Below are 19,778 nucleotides of genomic sequence, written 5' to 3' on the forward strand. Positions count from 1 at the left end.
CATGTAATAACAATTACATTGGACTTGAATAATGGTGGGTTTTTTCAAGCTGATATGTTATAAGTACATATGTATAACATGCTCTATATATTATTAAGGTAATATAATGTTACTCCAGAAAGTAAAATATTTGTTAAATTGTTAGAATAATTAAGCACAGATATTATAGCTAAATTTATAAAAATCCACTGCTAAATCTATTATTATTGTTACTTTTATTATATCAATTTTTATTTGAAAAAAAAAATATACATTCTTTAAAAAATATAAAATATTACATTCAATGACAAGGGCTGCTTGCAGGAAAGTGACAGGAAACATGATTAATTAACTTATTTATAAACATAAACTAGCAAAATTGAATAGATCATTCACCAAAATATGTAAAATGGCAGAGAAACATATTAAAATAAATTAATATGTGGCTGAGGGTGGTCCCTTGAAAGAGTTCCAATTCCAAAATAGTTACACTTCTGCAAGGAAAGGAAAATGACCCAGAAAATGAGTTATATCTTCAGGAACATTATAATTACAAGGCAACAACTTCAGTATTTTCAGGAAGAATTTTAGGTTGAAGCTGGAGGGTGTACAAAAATAAGGGTTCCATTTCAGTTTCTAAAGCTAGCACAAAGTTAGGGATGACTGATGGCAAAGAAAACATTTTTTTAAGGAAGTATCTTTGAAAATTTTCTAAAACCTCGTAGTACTGAAACCCCTTACACGAACTACATACATGATAACCGTCCTACATTTATAATCTTTTATTCTGGAGTCCAAGGGGTCATTCAAAAAAATTTATTGTTATATGTTGATGCTAAATTTATTCCTAGGATAGTTTAAAATCTTGGCTGGATTAAGTCAGCATCCCTGGTAGATGTTACGAAATGTTGAGATGAATTATGAATCAACATTTAAAGCAGGGTGAATAATAAATATGTATTTAGCGAAAAATTACTTTTTTACTAGTTAAATAAAGACATTTTCAATTTTCAAAGGCAGCTTGTGAAGGGTTGCTACAAAGGTTTCCCCACATTCATCTTTAATTTATAGTTAAATGTGAACTAATTTATTTTGTGTGGCAAGTCATATTTCCAAGGCAAAAATCAAATGGTAGCCAATAATCTATCATGGAAGTTTCTATTTTTTTTCCATTCTTTTATTACCCAAAAAAAGCTGTTGCGATTTTTTCCTGACTTAAATCTAAAATAGGTCCAGGCCAGATCAGTTTGATAGTCAGTGTCACCCTTATTTGGATGTCATTCATTCGCCATGCCCCCATTTGGAGGGACAGTGAATAACAAACAACTTCCACAATTGTGCTTATAAGTTCAAAGAACTTTCTAACGTGGACTGCTATCTGATAGTCAATTTATTTGAGTTGTTTGAGCTTCTTTGCAGAATCTACACATTAAATTGAATCCAATCTTTTTCCAATGTCTGCAGAATGCTGGCAAAAAACCACGTAACATTTGTAGGGCCTTTTCAGGATTGAATCGGATAAAGAAAACGTAGACTTTTCGTTTTCAAACACACGCTCTTTATTCTCTATATACATAAGCACTTGTAACCAATAACCTTCTTAGAAGTGACCAACAGATTTAAGTACGTCACTGTCTGACGTCACCTTGGCGCAACTTTCAAATTTATTCTCCTACACATTAAATTTCTTCCTTCTCTTATGCTTTCAAGAACACACTTAGATCATTTGACTTCTCTGATTTCACATTTCTTCTCATCTTAACGTTTCTTTACAAAAATCTCTCTCAGAGAGTGTTACTAAAAGGCAATGCTGATCCTGTTCTTTTGTCCATTTCCCTAAATTCCTGTACATTTAAAATTCAGCTAATGGACATCAAACTTCTTAAGTGGTTTTTCTTATTCAAAATCAACTTCAAGTTGATCATGTTTGAATTCACGTTAATACATACATCTCTTTATTTTGTATTGAGTGTATTTCTCATTTGAATGAATGTTTTGATTTTGGAACAAATATTTACACAATCTATTTCTATAGTTTACCAATTTAATTTGGAAACGATTAACTTATTAATTAAGAAACAATGGTCTTATACAACCCCAAGTTAATTTTGGCTAGAAATCGTGTGGTGGTAACAGATTTATTAATTAATGACAACTTTTTTCATTTAGCTAGGAAATGACACTAACTTTGTTACTTTGAGGTTGCTTTTATGCTTAGCTTATATTAATTTTTAAAAAACCTCTTTTTACAAAAAAGATTTTTTATATCATGGAATCAATTTTATTTTTCAAATGACTCTAAGCTTACTATGTATATTACTATGTATTGTTGCAGATTTGACCATTTATTAAAATTTATGTTTATAAAAATGCTCAAATAAGTTCAATGCACAAAAAGGCACTGTATAAAACCCCTAAATTTAAATTAAAAACGAGGAGGGCCATCTTGTAGCAAAAAACATAACAACTCACGCGTCTTCCGTCGGGCATAACTCAGAATTGGTCGATCCTATAAAAAATTTCCATTCAGTAAAAGTGACATAAAATAAGCTCTAGAATCGAATTGTACAATAAAAGTATGGGCTTCTCATTTAAAATAACAAAGTTTGTGTCATTTCCGAGCTAGATGAGAAATTATTCAGAAATCGTGATGAGATGCGGTCTGGTGTTCTCACGATTTCTGAATAATTATCGATTAACGGTCACTAATCATCACACCTAGATGAGAAAATTATGTTAAATCCGTTACCACAACGCGATTCCTAGCCAAAATTAACTTGGGGTGTGTATAAGACCATTTTTTGCTAAAGTTAATCGTTTCCGAATTAAATTGGTGTTCTACAAAAGTATATATGAAATCCTTAAGTTATAATTTAAAAAATCTTAGTCATAGTAGAGTAGTCATTAATCATCTGTAATGCCTTGCCCATGTTCGAACATATTTCGCCGTTCTCGACAAGCAATCATAGAACGTCAAAGAAAATCAAACCGCATTGATCAAGAACGTTTAAACGATAATGAACGTGTTAGAGACAGAACTTCTCAAAGGTGAGCAGAAAAATCGGCAGATCAGCGATTTGAAGTCTTACGAGTCGAATCGAGAAGAAGAAGAGCAGCACAATCGTTTCAACAATGCCAAGAACAATGACCATCATCAACATCTGAATGGTTAGGGAGCATGATATATGATCGAGCATCATATCACCGAACGCTTTTTCATACGAACCGGATATTCGATACAATACCTCAAGTAAATTCGTTCAAATCGGAAAAATGCACAAAGTTTGTCCACACTACAAAGCAAAGAAATTTAAAGAGAAATCCCGGAAATTTGCTGCGCGAGCGGTAAAGTGACGCTACCTGAACTGGAGCTGCCAAAAGAACCGCTGAAAAGTTTCTTAAATGGAATAACTAATCATTCAAAAACATCAGATATTACAATTCATTTTTTCAGATGACTTCAATCAGCGCTAACGTCATAACAGAGCATTTTATGCCGAAATTTTAAATTCAGGGACAAGTTTACCGCAGAGGTTATTTGCGATGAAAATGACCAATTGAATGCACACTGCCAAATCTCTACCAGAATCAGAAGCTTGTTGAGTCATTGCAAAAAATGTTACATGACAATAATTTAATGTTGACGTTCAAAAATGCCATCAGGCAGCCAGAGTTAGTAGCATTATTCGCGCTGATCGAATATCAGCTATTGGTGAGGTAGTAATTTGTCATGGTTCGAGAAGAATTTCATCCTAGCAATATCGTTTTGCGGCGCAGAAATGACCAACTACAAAGAATTGCTGACACACAGATTCATTGCAATATCCAATTATTTTTCCATAGGTCATTTCAACATCAAAATGATAAACCCAGACACAAATGAACACACAGGCAAAAAAGTCAGTTCAATGAATTATTCCTATCAGATTATAGTACGTGAAAATGAAGATAACCATGAAATGCCGAGAGCTCTTCCATCAGCGCGATAATAGAGTCAGAATGACTACTATTCATCAGGCTCAATTAACATATACTGAGAACAGAAGAATACATATATTTGGGAGACGCGATAAGTAATGATGGTGACATAAGCAACATAGGAAAGATCACCACATTACCTGCCGCATGTATTGCTAGTCCGAGATCAGTCTACATCGGTCTTGTTTTAAGTATATCTACTGCTTAAAAATTGCGTGAAAAGATGAAGAAGCAGTAAAGAAAATGATAAATAAATTAAAAAAATGACTTTTTAAAGAAAAATAGACTGTACATTGTATTGTAATAGGTTTTGTGAATGAATGCTTTATCCAAGAGAGCACTGTAATCACCATGGAACAGGATGATTCATTACAGAAATTATTGTAATATCTACATACTGATATTGAGAGAGACAAACGGAGGATTCTCTTCAATGTGGGAATAGTGACAAAAGAAAAAAATTGACGATGAAGATTCTCACAGTACCGGATCTTCCTGTCTCAAAGTCGGCCGGCCATTGGCCAAAGGTCAATACCCACAAGGACAGAAAACCTTTTCCTTCTTTCGGAAAGCTAAAAGCCGGAGAAACCGCAGCGGGCCCGAATTTAAAAGCTAAAATTGGATATCGAGTTTTGAAATTCAAATGAGTAAAAAGTTTATTGGCACTTCGTTTGAAACAAGGAAAAAGTTTTGCCTTGTAGGATTGTTGAGAAAAATAAACTTATGTACATTGTTTATGTTTGTGTGGTGTTTAGTGACCGTTAGTTAATGATTATTTGGAGATCGTGAGATGCGGTCTGATGTAATGTAGGTTTTAGAAAAACTCGTGCCAACGTTTCGATCTTTATTGAGATCATCTTCAGGGTTCAAAGTGTTTGTTTTCTGTGTAGATGTATCAATATTGGGTGTCGTGTTGAGAGACTTAAGTAATAAGAAGAAACACTCTCAACACGACACCCAATGACACATCTACCCCGAAAACATACTTTGAGCCCTGAAGATGATCTCAATAAAGATCGAAACGTTGGCTCGATAAAGAAAATATTTTTCTAAAACCTACGTCACACCAGACCGCATCTCACGATCTCCAAATAATCATTGTTTATATAGTATGATCTATTTTATAACATTTAGTTTTATTTAAACGCAATTTATTTGTGGAAAATTTAAAAATATATTGCAAGATTTTTCGTGTCTTTTCAAAAAGAAAACGTTCCAAAGTTACACAGACGAGTCAAGTTGCAAGTCCCAATGTTCTAGTCAAAGTATGTTGTTCCGTTCAGCCCGTCTTATTCCAAATTATCAGTAATTATAAAAATAGGAGAAATAAAGTTTGATCGTGATGAAAACATTACCGGCATAATTGTCGGATTATCTAACTTCGAAATCAGAGATCCTGGGATGACGCCGGAGTGGCGAGCGGGTGGAAAGTGAATGTAGAACGAGAAAGTGACCTCTTCGTTTTTAAGGTCGGATCCAGGAAAGTGTGTTAGCCACGGACGGTATTTTCCTTTATTGTAATTGACTTCGATTTGGATGTACATCTGTGAGCGGTATCATTTCTTCTGTCGAGAGGTCAGACAGAAAATGTTTTGATTTGTAAAGTGCTACGCAGCCTGGCAAATCGGCTTTGCTGGTTCCTTCACTTTCTTTTTTCGCAGTCACTAATAAATTAATAACTTAGGCTACACGCTTTTTCAAGGCGTAATTATAATATATATATATATGNATTTATATTGTCGAGCTTATATTTTTTTTTTACTTTTAATCTTCCGATTATATTATTATTTCATAATAAGAAGAAAAGGAAAAAAAGCTCAGCTTACATAAACATAATAAATAATAACATAATATAAAACATAATACCTTGATTTCATCATTTAGAAGTTTCTATCGTTACATTAGACAATACTTGAAGTAAACAAAATGATTTATCTAAATAAACTGAACAATAAAATTACTTTCAAAATAGACATACAATCGATAAAATTATAGATAAGTACGTAAAATCATAGATACATAGGCGCGAACAGGAGGATAGATTGAGATATAAAGAACTGACGATTAAGAAAGAAAGAAAGAGAAAAAAATAGTGACTGATGGGCATGATATCATAGATAGGAGGATAGATGACAAAATAAACTGACAATAAATTAAGATAAAATGATATATAGATAACAATATAAATGTATAGAATGAATAGAAAGATAGGTAAACCTATAAAGAAAGAGGAGTAAATAAAAATAACAATTTAATAATAAAGTAAATTATTAAAGTGAGAATAAATTAAACTTATAAGTTATTAAATTCATTAGATTTTGTGGTCCGCTTAGCCAAATAACATCTTTCCATTAATTAATCTTTATGTTGTTATTGGTTGAGATAAAATAGTCAGTAGAAATGGTGGATGAAGGAGTGAGTGCGGTGTTCAATCCTTTAAAAAAAAAGATAGTTCCTACTCACAGTAAGTTGTTTTCCAACGTCCGAATTTCGAGCCCCTTAGCTTCGAACAATTTCTACAACCTGATGATGAGCTAAGGGGCTCGAAATCCGGATCGATGGAAAACAACTTACTGTGAGTATATATCTGGGTACCAAAAAAGAATGGGAAAGAAAGGGAAATAACTCCTTTAAAAATGGCACCATCCTCTGGTACACAGATGGATCTAGAACACAAGAAGGTACGGGGGCAGGAGTATTTGGACCCGGAACCAAAATTCCATCTACATTTACATCTACTGTGAGTAGGAACTATCTTGTTTTAAAAAAAGATTAAAAAAGTCAGCGTCACGAGCGGGATTCGAACCCATGACCTTCGGCTAAATACGCCGCTACTGTAGCTCGGATACTAACTTCCATCTCAACTCAACCTGTCCGAATGGATCGAAGTCACGATAGTTCAAGTGGTAGAGCAGCGGCGTATTCAGCCGAAAATCGTGGGTTCGAATCCCGCTCGTGACGATGACTTTCTTATCTCAACCAATACCTTACATAAAGATTAATTAATTGAAAAATGTTATTTGGCCTACGAGGACTACGAAATCTAATGAATTTAATAAGTTAAATGAAGTATATCTTCACTAAAGCTTTCCGTGGCCATGTCATTTGTCGCGAAGAATCAATAGATCTTTTAGATTACACGACATTTGAAAAAGTGGCAAAAAGGAGGGAAAATTCGAAAGGTTGGGTTCAGATGGGAAGTTAGTGTCTGAGTGTATCGAAGTCACGATAGCTCAAGTGGTAGAGCATATTTAGCCGAATGTCGTGAGTTCGAATCCCGCTCATGACGCTGACTTTTTTATCTCAACCAATACCTTACATAAAGATTAACTTATAAGTTATGTATATTATTATTGAATTATTGAGCCTATTATTATTGAATAACTTCGCAAAAATAAATAGACTTTGGCTAAGTACTGCTAAAGTTAAATAATTATATTATTTTATAATAATGCAAGTTATACTACAAAATTAGATATAGATTTTTCTTAACACATTTAAAAATTAGATGATTAGGAACTGGAAGGGAGAGAGAACGAGAAAAGGAGAATGAGAGTAAAAAGGGGCTGAGAGATATTAATTATATAAATAGTTTGATAAAGAAACACAACGTGAAATAATGTTAAAGGAGATTAAACGGGTAAAAGGAACGGGGGGGAAAGGGAAAATAGAAAAAGAAAGAACGAGGGTGTGAGTAAGTGAAATATAAATGTACAAAGATAGATATTGGTATACGATGAATATATAAACTAAAGAAATACAAAAGCAATGTAATATTATATATATGTAGGGAATGTAAATGTAATTTATTAGCGTGATTGGAAGGGTTTATTCCCAACCCCGAGTACTCTTTGGTGGTGTGAATGCTAACTAGACTGTCATGTTTCTGTGATTTGTGTTTGTTATTTGCCTTATTTTATCCATAATTGGCGAGGCCCTGAGGTACCAAGAGGCCAGCAATAGGACAAAGAAAAGAGGGAGTTGGTTGCTGTTGTACTGTAATGTACGAAACTTAGTTGAAGAAACAAAACAAAGAAATTAAGATTAATACTACAGAAAGATAAGAAAAGAAATGTCAAGCTAAGGAAGAGAGGGCCGGCGATGACCAATTAGTTTGCCGGCTCTAAAACTAAAACAAAACTTCTTATGCAAGGTTTTGTTTGAAATGAAAAAGTTAGTGTCATGAGCGGGATTCGACCCACGACCTTCGGCTCAATGGGGGTGCAGTGGGTTCGAATCCCGCTCGTGACACTGACTTTTTCATTTCAAACAAAATCTTACGTTTCACTTGACGACTGTCCGTAGATAAAGAGAGAGGAATAGAGAAAGTATGAGTGTTCGAAGAAAAAAAATAGAAATTATAATTGTAAATAGATAAAAACAGTATAATATACATAATAAACAAATGTCAATGTCTTCTGAATTTTCTTATATTTTTGGACTTTTAATGCCATCAGATTTTTATTGCAGATGTTCAAAGTTTATTACATTTTTATAAAACCACCTTTTTCAGTTTCAAAAACAATTTTTAATTGAGATAGTTCAGCGATGTAGCACGCGTGTGCTTGGAAATAATAACACACATCGAACGTCCACGGAGTCAAAAAGCGTGACTGTTAATGAATCACCGACTTTTAGCTGTAATTGCAGTCAATTTGTAATTAAAGACTTGGGAGGCTCTTGTCACGACATTTGGCGTTTTTCAGTTTTTCCCGTCGTAATGAATGCAGACTCCAAAATAGAGAAAACTAGATCTTCCTCTTTTCACGACTCCCGCCAAGGCTCGTTGTTAAATTGATTTTTTAATATTACAAATGATTTAAAATTAAAATTTTGAAACAGACAGTTAACAGAGTGTGAGATTAACGGTCATAAGCAGACTTTCTCATTATCTGAACTACTCGCCTTTTATTTAGATTGATGCAAGAACCCAAAAGAATTTCGATTTTGTATCCACCTCCATTTTCTTTATTGTAAGGATAGACGTATTGAACTTTTACCTTCCATAGACTTAAAAGTTATTTTTTTTAATATGTGGTGATTAGTGACCGTTAATCGATAATTATTCAGAAATCGTGAGATGCGGTCTGGTGTGATGTAGTTATCAGAAAAAGGGCACTCTCAGCACGACACGCAAGAATGGCACAATTACACGGAAGACAAACACTTTGAGCCCTGAAGATGATCTCAAAAGATCGAAACGTTGGCACGATAAAGAAAATATTTTTCTTTACCTACATCACACCAGACCGCATCTCACGATTTCTGAATAATAATTTTTTTAAATTTACATTATTTTATTGTGCTAACTACAAGTTGTACACTGCTCCACAAAAAGGATTAAGAGAGAGTAAAAGAGAGAGTGCATCAGAGAGAGAGAGAAGAAGAGAGTGAGAGAGTAAGAGAAAGAGAGAGAGAGAATGTGAGAGAGAGTGTGTGAGAGAAAGGTTGAGAGAGAGAGAGAGAAGAGATTGAGAGAGAGAGAGAGAGAGGGTGGAGAGAGAGAAAAGAAGAGAGTGTGAGATTGATTGATTAAACGTTTTATTTAATTACGCAAAGTTAGGTCTCGTGGACCCTTCTTCCACTTAACGTGAGTAGTACATTTTACAATAAACATACATTTTATGAAGACTCTTTTGTTTAGAGAATGAAAAAACACATAATATAAACCATAATATTAATTAATTTATGATTCCAACATTTTATGATGGTTTTTGAGAGAGGGAATGAGGGAGATGTGTGTGTGTATGTGTAGAGAGAGAGAGAGAGAGAGAGAGAGAGAGAGAGAGAGAGAGAGAGAGAGAGAGAGAGAGGGTGGAGAGAGAGAAAAGAAGAGAGTGTGAGATTGATTGATTAAACGTTTTATTTAATTACGCAAAGTTAGGTCTCGTGGACCCTTCTTCCACTTAACGTGAGTAGTACATTTTACAATAAACATACATTTTATGAAGACTCTTTTGTTTAGAGAATGAAAAAACACATAATATAAACCATAATATTAATTAATTTATGATTCCAAGATTTTATGATGGTTTTTGAGAGAGAGAGAGAGAGAGAGAGAGAGAGAGAGAGAGAGAGTGAGAGAGAGAGAGAGAGAGATAATACAATTATATAAATAGTTACTAGAAAGCATAAAATTATAAAAAAATATTAGTTGCGTTCTTGTCTTAATCGATGGACGAAGAAGGACTTTGCGGTACTTAATTGTAGAGGTCCTGAAAGAGGGGGTTGTGGACGTGGAGAGGATGAAATCCAGCACCTACCCGGGGACCGGGACAGTCGTGTGTCAGTAACCATGAAGTTGAGATGGATCATCGTCGTGGCCGGTTTCGTGTGCCAGATCGGCTGCACGTCCATCCGGCCGAACTTCCGGCCCCAGGAGTCGTCCGGAGACGGGAAGATCCAGGGTGAAATCGTCGTCAGTTCGTCGGCGATTTCCGTGAAAGGTCCTCCGAAGGGATTCCCACTGATCAAGGAGCAGGAGAGGAAACAGAGGAGCGTGGACGAGGCCGAACGGGCCGTCGGACGGAAAAAGAGCGGCGGTTGGTCCAAGATGATGAAGAAGATGTGGCCTTACATGCTCGTGCCGGCTATGATGAGCATGGGCTACGCCCCTTTCATGCTCGCCTCGCTCAAAATGTTCGTCATGAATGCCGTCATGATCAACATGATGGCTCTAAACGCTGCGATATTCCTCACACTCAGAAACATGGTCTTCGGTCCGAGGAACGGCGAGCACATACGCTACTACAACTTGGGATATAAGAAAAAGACACACCATCACCATCACAGGTGATGATCTATCGACAAGCCTTCTCTCGATAAGGCCCAGCTTTTATTTCTTTAATTTCACCCTCGTCATGCGAAATACGCCAAAATAGCAGACATCCAACTAGACACCAAAGAGTACGTCGTAGTGTGTGAATAAAGTGTGAAACAAGTACGATGCGGTATATCAAGTTTTAATCTAAAACAATGTAAAACGTGGCTGTGTTCATTTTATTTATTTATTTTAGCTGTAATAAACAACAATATCCTAAACTCAGGTCTGTATTGTAAGCTTTGTTAATAAATTATTTATTGTTTAAATATTTTTCTTTTTTATAAAATCATCGGCTCCTTAACAAAAAATATTGGAAAATTGTAAACCGGTGTGACAATTTCCGATGTAAATTAATAAAATTTAAAAAAATCACTCAGTCTAGCTTAAAATTTTAATAATCAATTTAAATCTAATCTTTTGTTCGACTTTTATGAATAAAAGCCCTAGCCGTCTAAGATTTACTTATGAGCAAATTATTGGTTTCTTCTATACAAAAGAAATTTATCTCTCTCACAAAAGTATTTATTTATCTATTGTAATTTCTTTGATTGAAAATTCTTGGTTTAAGAAAAGTAGATCTTATTTATAAATGCGTGTGAAAAGTTTTATCTGGTCAAAAATAAATTTCAAAACAAATCTATTATAATATCTTTGCGGTTTTTAAACACGACATTCACAAGTATAATTTTGCCTTTTTTCAAAATATGCATTATTTAACTGAGTATATAATTATGTTTTCTTCTTTCCTTTATTTAGTTGTTTTTCCTTTTTATTTTCTGGAAGTGGCGAGGATAATGATGAGTATATAATAAGTATATAATAGTAAAAGTCTGTTTTCTTAGAGAGTTTAAAATTTATGTTAATTTCCTGTTCCGTTGTATTTTTCTCCTCAAATTTCTAACATTTTTCACGTACTCAATTATGCTCTAAAAAAGATATGTTGGAGCCAGTGGAAAATTGGGCCAATCGACTCACATTCTCTCTAAACTAACGAGGCTTGATGTTATTTCGTTCTTTTGCTTTCTCACTTTAATCTGCTCTCCTAGATCTAATGAAAGTGCGTTAAAAAAACCTTTGTGAGAGAGAGTGTGTGAGAGAGAGAGAGAACTAAATATATAGATATATAGATAGATTGATGGAGGGATTGATTGACTGACTGACTGACAGCAAGAGAGTGAGAGAGAAAGAGAGAGAGCAAGAAAGAGGGATGAGTAAGAAAGATTGAGACAAAGAGACAAATATAAACAAAAAGCGAGACGGATTGATTATCGAAATAAAATAATTTAGTACAAATTACGGACAATAATGTTCTTATTATGGATGATTATAGTTTTATATTAAAAAATCTGTCAGTGTGAGAGAAGGACGGAGAGAAAAAGAAAGTGAAGCTTGATGTGAAATGTATAAGATGTAGAATAGTAAACAAAGAGTAAAATAAAGTTACAGACGGAAAGATTTAAAAAGAAATTGAACGATCAAAAAAAAAGACAGTGATGGATAGATAATACATATTGCGACGGGCAGTTATCGGTATTGATGAGATAGGAATAATTATATACAGAAAACAAAGGAGAAAGAGCGAAAGAAAGAAATAGTGAAAAATTGTTATAGTCAGTAATAATGTTATAAAAACAGATTCCTAGGACATCTTAAATATAGTGGAAAAACGGGTCAATCGACCCACATCCACCGTCGACTAAGGAGGCTGTTTTTTATATTTTTTGTCCCTACAATTCTTATCTATTAAAACTGCGTTTAAAAGACTAGAATTGTCAGTGAAAAAGAACCCATCAGTCCATAATAAATATTTTTAATATTTAATCCGTGACGTTTATACTTTTTATTATTTGTACCAAAAAAATTGTCACGTCTTTTTAGTTTTATGGTATAACAGACCAAAAATGTCGAACTATTCTATTTAGTTGTTCTAGTCTGGAACCGAGCCTTTGATGAAAGTGACTGTTTTTACAACTTTATTCCATTGACCCGATTGTATTTCCTTGCACTGCCGGTCAATAAGACCAACTTTTGTAAAAAAGGAAAATAACCGAAAATTTGCATGTGACACTTTAGACTTGAAAATTTAGAGTTTTTCTGAAAATGGCCAAACCTATCACTAAAAGCATGTTCGACCTCTGAACAACATTGCGTTTCGCCAAGATGACGAGTTCGAGGATTGTTTTAAAATTTATTGTTCTGAAGAAAGTGAAGAAAAATTGACTTAATAAGCAAACCCGCTGCAGGTAATAAAATACCATTAACTGCCATTAACAGTTTTTTCTCTTACACCTCCATAATTTGGTGTATCAAAAAAATTATACTCAATATGTAATCAGAAAGCTGCTCAGAAACCGAATCTCTTTAGAAATCTGGGCCAATCATAAGTGCCCGCTCACGTGAATGCGTGGTTGCGACCTCATTGAAATTTTCCTCGAGATCATTCTCATATCTTTACTTTCCCAACGTTCCTAAATTCAACTCGAGTATACTTTATTTATCATTTATTTTTACTTTTTTCTTTCTTATTAGTACAATGGGACAAAACAGGCGACTAAAACTGGCCTCCAAGTTTTAATTGGGTCGTAAGTTAAATGATAGAAAATTTTTGTAATATATATATTCATTTTTTTATGAATCAGAGACCTCTCCGTTACGGTCGCTAAAGACCATTGACCATTACGGTTATTGCCCCAAACCTAATTTCCTCGGAGACGCAATTTACGACCTGATTGTATACATAATTAACTTCTATATGCAACAAATTCTCCTTTGAATTATTTTCTACAAAATATAAATTGATGAAAGTTTGAATGGCAAATCTTCAAAGCTGAACTATTTAGTTTTTCTACTATAGTTCGAATAAAAACCGTAAAGAAGTATTAAATTGTTTCTAAGACACATTTCAAATTTCCTACTTTCTTTGAGTTTCTAATATTCCTTTTTTTTAAGTTTCAATGTAATATATTTAAAGTTAATGTCAAGTTTTGGAAGGGAAAAAGCATTTAGCGTAACATCGGCTGTAGATGATCTGTCATTCATAGATCAAACTTCTGTCAACAAGGAAAAACAACAAAAGGAAGTTTCGCAGTAATAAAATCCAAATCTTCAAAGCTGAACTGCGAAGTTTTTCTACTGTAGCTCAAGTAAAAACCGTAAAAAAGGGAGGCTTTTACAGGATTGGCATTTGAGGATCTTTAGCCCCGCCATTTTACAGGTTTTTTCTCAGATATTTTTCTTCTTCGGCTGGCCACTGTTAATGGAATCATTCAACCGCGTTCAACCGAAGTTCGTTTATCGTACTCCAATTCTTTTGACATTTCCTTTGAAAGTACGTCCGCCGTCTTATTCGTACTGCCATGAAATTTAATACATATTTTATTTTTGCAATGCATTGTAAATACATATTCTAAGTAAGAATACGCTGTCTTTCTTTTTGTATTTAACGGTACACAAGCCCTACTTTTACAAAAATATTAAAGCAAAGAAGATACAAATTACGGTTGAAATTGACATGGTCGGTCCCAGAATGTTAATTAATTGGTTTCAAAGTAGAGCAATTTTTATCTAATTCTTTTGTCCTTTCTTGTGAACCAGTTTTATTTAATATACTGAAGAGACGTGATGGATCCAATAAATTAAAGCTTCAACAAAAATGTTCAAATAACTTATATTTAGCTAAACAAAAATTATGATAAAAAATACAAGAGAGAGGAAGAGAGAGAGAGAGAGAGAGTAAGAAAGAAAACAAAATAGGTAGATAGATAGATAGATAGATAGATGGATAGATAGATAGATAGATAGCTAGATAGATAGATAGATGGATAGATAGATAGATAGATAGATAGATAGATAGATAGATAGATAGATAGATAGATAGATAGATAGATAGATAGATAGATAGATAGATANAGAAGGAGAGAGAGAGAGAGAAAGAGAGAGAGAGAGAAGAGAGAGAGAGAGAGAGAGAGAGAGAGAGAAAGAGAGAGAGAGAGAGAGAGAGAGAGAGAGAGAGAGAGAGAGAGAGAGAGAGAATAGATATTTAGACATAGAGTGATAATGGAGGGCGAAATAGAGAAGAGATAGATAGATAGGTGGGTAGGTAGAAAGAGAGAAAAAGAGAGGGAGAGACAGAGTAAGAAAAAAAAGCAAGATGGCACATAGATATGTAGAGATAGAGTGAGAATGGAGGGCGAGATAGAGAATAGATAGATAGGTAGAAAAAGAGAGAGAGAGAGAAAGAGAGAGAGAGAGAGAGAGAGAGAGCGAGAATAGATATTTAGACATAGAGTGATAATGGAGGGTGAGATAGAGAAGAGATAGATAGGTAGAAAAAGAGAGAAAAAGAGAGGGAGAGACAGAGTAAGAAAAAAAAGCAAGATGGCACATAGATATGTAGAGATAGAGTGAGAATGGAGGGCGAGAAAGAGAATAGATAGATAGGTAGAAAAAGAGAGAGAGAGAGAGAGAGAGAGAATAGATATTTAGACATAGAGTGATAATGGAGGGTGAGATAGAGAAGAGATAGATAGGTAGAAAAAGAGAGAAAAAGAGAAGGTGGGAAAGAGAGAGAGAGAGATGAAGAGAGAGAGGGGGAAGATACAGAGAGTGACAGAGAAAAAAATAATTGATAATAAATAACAAATAATAATGTGTGGTGATTAGTGACCGTTAGTCTATGGTTATTCGGAAATCGTGAGATGCGGTCTGGGTAGGTTTCAGGATAATAATAATTTTGATTGATTGATCGATCGATTGATTGAGAAAGAGAGAGGGAGTGAGTGAGAAAGTGAGAGAATTCATTAAAAAATGTACATAAACTAGATATGTAAGTGATCCATACAGGGGTTGACCGACTTTATTTTCATGTAAAGCTTAAAATAAGCATTTTAAATGCATGAACGTGGCATCCTCTATCCAGAATTACTGCTACAGCGCTTATGAACACAAATTGCTATATGTTTTCAAAATGGAATGATTATCATGATTACTGTTGTGCTTTCTATGTTTACAAATGAAAATATAAATGATTTGCCAGGTATATCAGAAATCATTCTAAGTCACATTAGAAAAGTTCATCATGGGATTTAGCAAATGTTGGACCTCCTTGTCCGTTAAAATAAATAAATTGTTGTACAAACGAGTAGTGCGTGGTTATTCAAACCATATACATCCACAACCTCTTTCATCCTTTTTAAGCATTTAGGCCATTCCTTTTGCTTCTTTAATCCTCTGGGTGAGCAGGCAAACCTTTTACTCCTACTTGAACTGTGATGGCTCCTAAATTGTTGCAACCAAATATTTTTCAACTGTGTACCTTGGAAATCGAATGCAAATGAAACTTGCTAAGCATGTAATGCTTGGTAACACCGGTATCAATTGATTAAACAATTCAATTTGAGAGAACTTTTCAAAGTAAGAGAAGAAAAGTTGTTTTGTTTCCCCCGACTAAGTAATATTGTTTTGTTTAAATTAACTTAAATGTCATAATTGTGTTATCACTGATATTCAATGATTGAAGTATTTTTCATATTTATATGTGTTTTGTCAATTTTTTTTGCTCCCTCTCAGTTAACTTCTGACAGAAGGACAAATAAAGATTCGTAAAGCTAATAAATTTTCTTGATTTAAATGAACTGTGTAATGCAGACATCACAATATAACTGGTATTTATAACTTATAAACTTAAAACCTTTTTTTAACCACCAAACAAAATATTTGGAAGTTTTCTTTCATTTCATAATTTAAAAAAAAATGTTAACTCTAAAAGCTGATTTATTTGTTTGTTTTTTATAATTAAGAACTACCAAGCTATTACCATGGTTACCCATCACAATTGTTGGCTTTCAATGTTGTGCTAGTTAAACGTTTAGGCTCATTCAAAATGAAGAGATTGGTTGTCCAGAATAAAGAGACAGGTCGTAGGAGCAAAGTCGTAGTATTTGATCACTGCCAATGGGAGAAAATACAGAACCGAGTGTCCAAGACGGTCGACCAAGCCATAGAAACAGCGGTCGCTGCCTTAGAAAAGGAAGAGCGAAGACAAAAATCAAAAGAGATGGCAGCAACTTGGGAAAATACTTTTGTGGTATGTTGTATATAAACTCATGCGTATCTGGTATGACATAGAAAAATAAACAAAAGCATTTTATTTTCTGAATATTATTTTTTCTTAACACAAAATATATATTTTGGTATAGAATCTTCGAAAAAGACGGTTCCAAGAAAGACAGCAGAGATTGGATAAAGAAATGGCTGAAATTCAGGTAAAATATGATGCCATGAAGAAAGAGCAAGAAGAAATCAAAATGGAGATAAAGAGAAAGGCGAAAGAGATCTTGTTCGAACAACGTGATTCAACAAAACTGTTGCGCAGCGCTCAGAAACTGAGTGCGGTAAATTTTTCAAAATATCAAAGATAAATTACTTCTTTTCACTCGGACCCTCTGTAGGTTTATCACGAAAGAGCTGCTCAGATCGAATTCGCGAGGAAGCTCAAAGAAGAACAAAAAGCTGAAGAGGCAGAAGAAGTTAGAAGGATATACGAAGATGTCGCTCTGTACCACAAAGAAGAAGAGGAAAAGAAAAAGAAGGAATTGGAAGAAAAACAAAAGAAAAAAGAAGATTACATTGCCCTGTAAGTGAGAGACAAAAATTTAATTACATTATACAACTATGCAATATTTAACATATTTATTCGCTTAAAAGACTGAAACAAATGGAATTGGAGAAGAAAAAAGAAAAAGAATATCTTCTAAATGGAGGAATGGATGAATTGAAGTTAATGAAAGAAGAACTTGAGCAGATCCGGAAAAATGAAAAAGAAGAGGTAAAACAGTAGCAAGAGAAGAGAGAGAGAGAGAGAGTGAGAGAGCGAGAGAGAGTGAGACAGAAAAAAGAGAGTGTGAAATTTAGTACCCATTATTGCTTATTATAATAGTATGTCTGGGGGGAAAAATTAAATCCAATAAATTAATTTTTAATAAAATAAATTATATATATAATAAATTAACTAATTAAATCTAATTAATTGTAAACTAATTAAAATAAATTTATATATACATCAACCATAAATAAAAATCAATCAAAACATAAACTAGTACAGTATTATCAATGATTTATACATTATTTTAATCATTAAAACCATTATATTTCAGTTGGAAAGAAAGAAGAAGCTTTGCTTACAGTATATGGAAGATGGTATAAACTATTACAGAAAGTACCATGCCGCTATGTTGGCCGATGATAAGGAGGAAGACATGGCAATCGCTATCATTGCAAAAGGAAAAGCAGATATCGGTGAAAAGAGAAGACTTAAGGAAGAGGAGGTAAGATGATAATAATTTACTTGTGAAATTTTAGTTAAAAACTGATTTCCTCTTTGTTATTCAAGTCAGTAAGACAAAATATTGAGAGGCAACAGAGGGTAGCGAATAATTTAGCAGTGCTCATCTCTAAAAAGCAAACAGATGAAGAAGAATGCTATCAAAGAGCAGTTGCTGAAAAAGATGCATTGTAACTTAATTTTTGTTTATAAATTACGATAGAAGTATTTTTTAATTATTTTTTATTTTCAAGATGGGAAAAGGCAGAAGCAGACCGGATAGCAAAGGCGCAAAAACTTAGAAAGGAGAGGATCGAAGCACACTTAGCTTACCTGAAAGAAAATTCAGCAAACAAAGAGCAAGAGCACGAGCTTTTCAAATGGGCAGTGCTACAGCGCCTCGCTAACACAGAACAAACCAAGACATGTGAAGACGAGTTGAAAAGGAAGAAACTCAAACGGATTTTAGTCTGCCAGGATGCCAATAGGAATTTGATTGTGATTATCTAGCTACACCTAAAGATAAATTATTTTATGTTTTAAATGTGTATTTTCCTTAGAAAGAGTTAAATAAAAAAATAGCAAGGGAAAAACAAGAAGATATCAATTCAGTGAAACGAGCTATCGATCTTTGGCTTCTAGAAGACAAAGAATTCTTGGAGTTTGCTGAAAAAATCAAAGAAGAATGCAAAGCAAGAGGCCAGAATACATATCCTATTGATGTTGCAATACTTGTAATATATCTTCTTTTTTTTTATTTCAAAAAATAAAAATAAATAATTATGAATAAATTTGTTCCAGCACTACAAAACTTCAAACGGGCTTGTTTACCAAAAGAGGGGTGTAGGTCTAGTCGAAGTCACTCCGACGTTCCCATTGGACTACAAAGTAGACAGAGCTCCACCAAGAAGTAAACTGACACAAGAATTTATAAACGAATCGAAAAGACGGGCGGAAATAAAAGAACGACGCAGAAATCTAGATCCCACACTACGTTTGATTGAAAATAAACTGAATGAGTGTCTTTGTGTAAAGACAGGTTGCAATGGGCTAGATGTTGATGCTAAACAAAAATAAAATTAAATTGCTGGAAAATTCAACAAATATCATGAGCATATTTATTAAATATGAAGGATAAAAGAATTAGTGGTAATTTGCATGATTTACAATGAACCCTTACATTTACTATGACGCACATTATGAGATATTCTTGGGCACAGCAAATAGTCAAAATTATTTAAACAAATGAACAATTTTTATTTTTAATTTTTATGCAAAGACGGTTTACAAAAAAAAATTAGGGTCACGAGTAGGACTCAAACCCACAACCTTTGTTCTACTCCATACACGGTACTGGTTATGCCCGGGGTAAAATAGGATCTCAATTTAATTAATATTGAAATTTTTGACAAGAGAAAACTTTGACCTAAGGAAAGTACTAAAAATATATAGTACCAACATGTCGCCAAAGTCAAAAAGTGTTTTTTTTTCTCTGGCTTCTACACCCAAAAAACTAACACCAGATTGCCAAAAAAAAACAATATCACAATCAGAATATGCTGCAGGGATGCTTAGTGGTTCTGCCCTTTAAACAAATTGGAAATTAAAAGCGATAGATAATAATAAAACATTAATAAAAAAAGAAGGATCAGATCATATGAAATGTTTTGTAAGTTT

General features: G+C 33.8%; 2 protein-coding genes across 2 annotated transcripts; both read left to right on the top strand.

Moving 5' to 3' along the window:
- The first annotated feature begins 10,077 nt into the window (after window positions 1-10,077).
- On the top strand, window positions 10,078-10,993 carry LOC106669623. Its single transcript, XM_014399205.2, has one exon. It carries the CDS (start codon window positions 10,253-10,255, stop codon window positions 10,751-10,753), a length of 501 nt encoding a protein of 166 aa, XP_014254691.1. The 5' UTR covers window positions 10,078-10,252; the 3' UTR covers window positions 10,754-10,993.
- Window positions 10,994-16,601: 5,608 nt separating this feature from the next.
- Window positions 16,602-19,224, top strand: LOC106669610 (trichohyalin-like). Its single transcript, XM_014399191.2, has 9 exons — window positions 16,602-16,865; window positions 16,978-17,172; window positions 17,230-17,414; window positions 17,486-17,606; window positions 17,935-18,105; window positions 18,171-18,292; window positions 18,356-18,599; window positions 18,662-18,835; window positions 18,903-19,224. Exons 1-9 carry the CDS (start codon window positions 16,662-16,664, stop codon window positions 19,176-19,178), a joined length of 1,692 nt encoding a protein of 563 aa, XP_014254677.1. The 5' UTR covers window positions 16,602-16,661; the 3' UTR covers window positions 19,179-19,224.
- Window positions 19,225-19,778: the final 554 nt, after the last annotated feature.

This window comes from Cimex lectularius, unplaced genomic scaffold (genome assembly GCF_000648675.2).
Source record: "Cimex lectularius strain Harlan isolate CLEC.00 unplaced genomic scaffold, Clec_2.1 scaffold8, whole genome shotgun sequence".
Taxonomy (NCBI): domain Eukaryota; kingdom Metazoa; phylum Arthropoda; class Insecta; order Hemiptera; family Cimicidae; genus Cimex; species Cimex lectularius.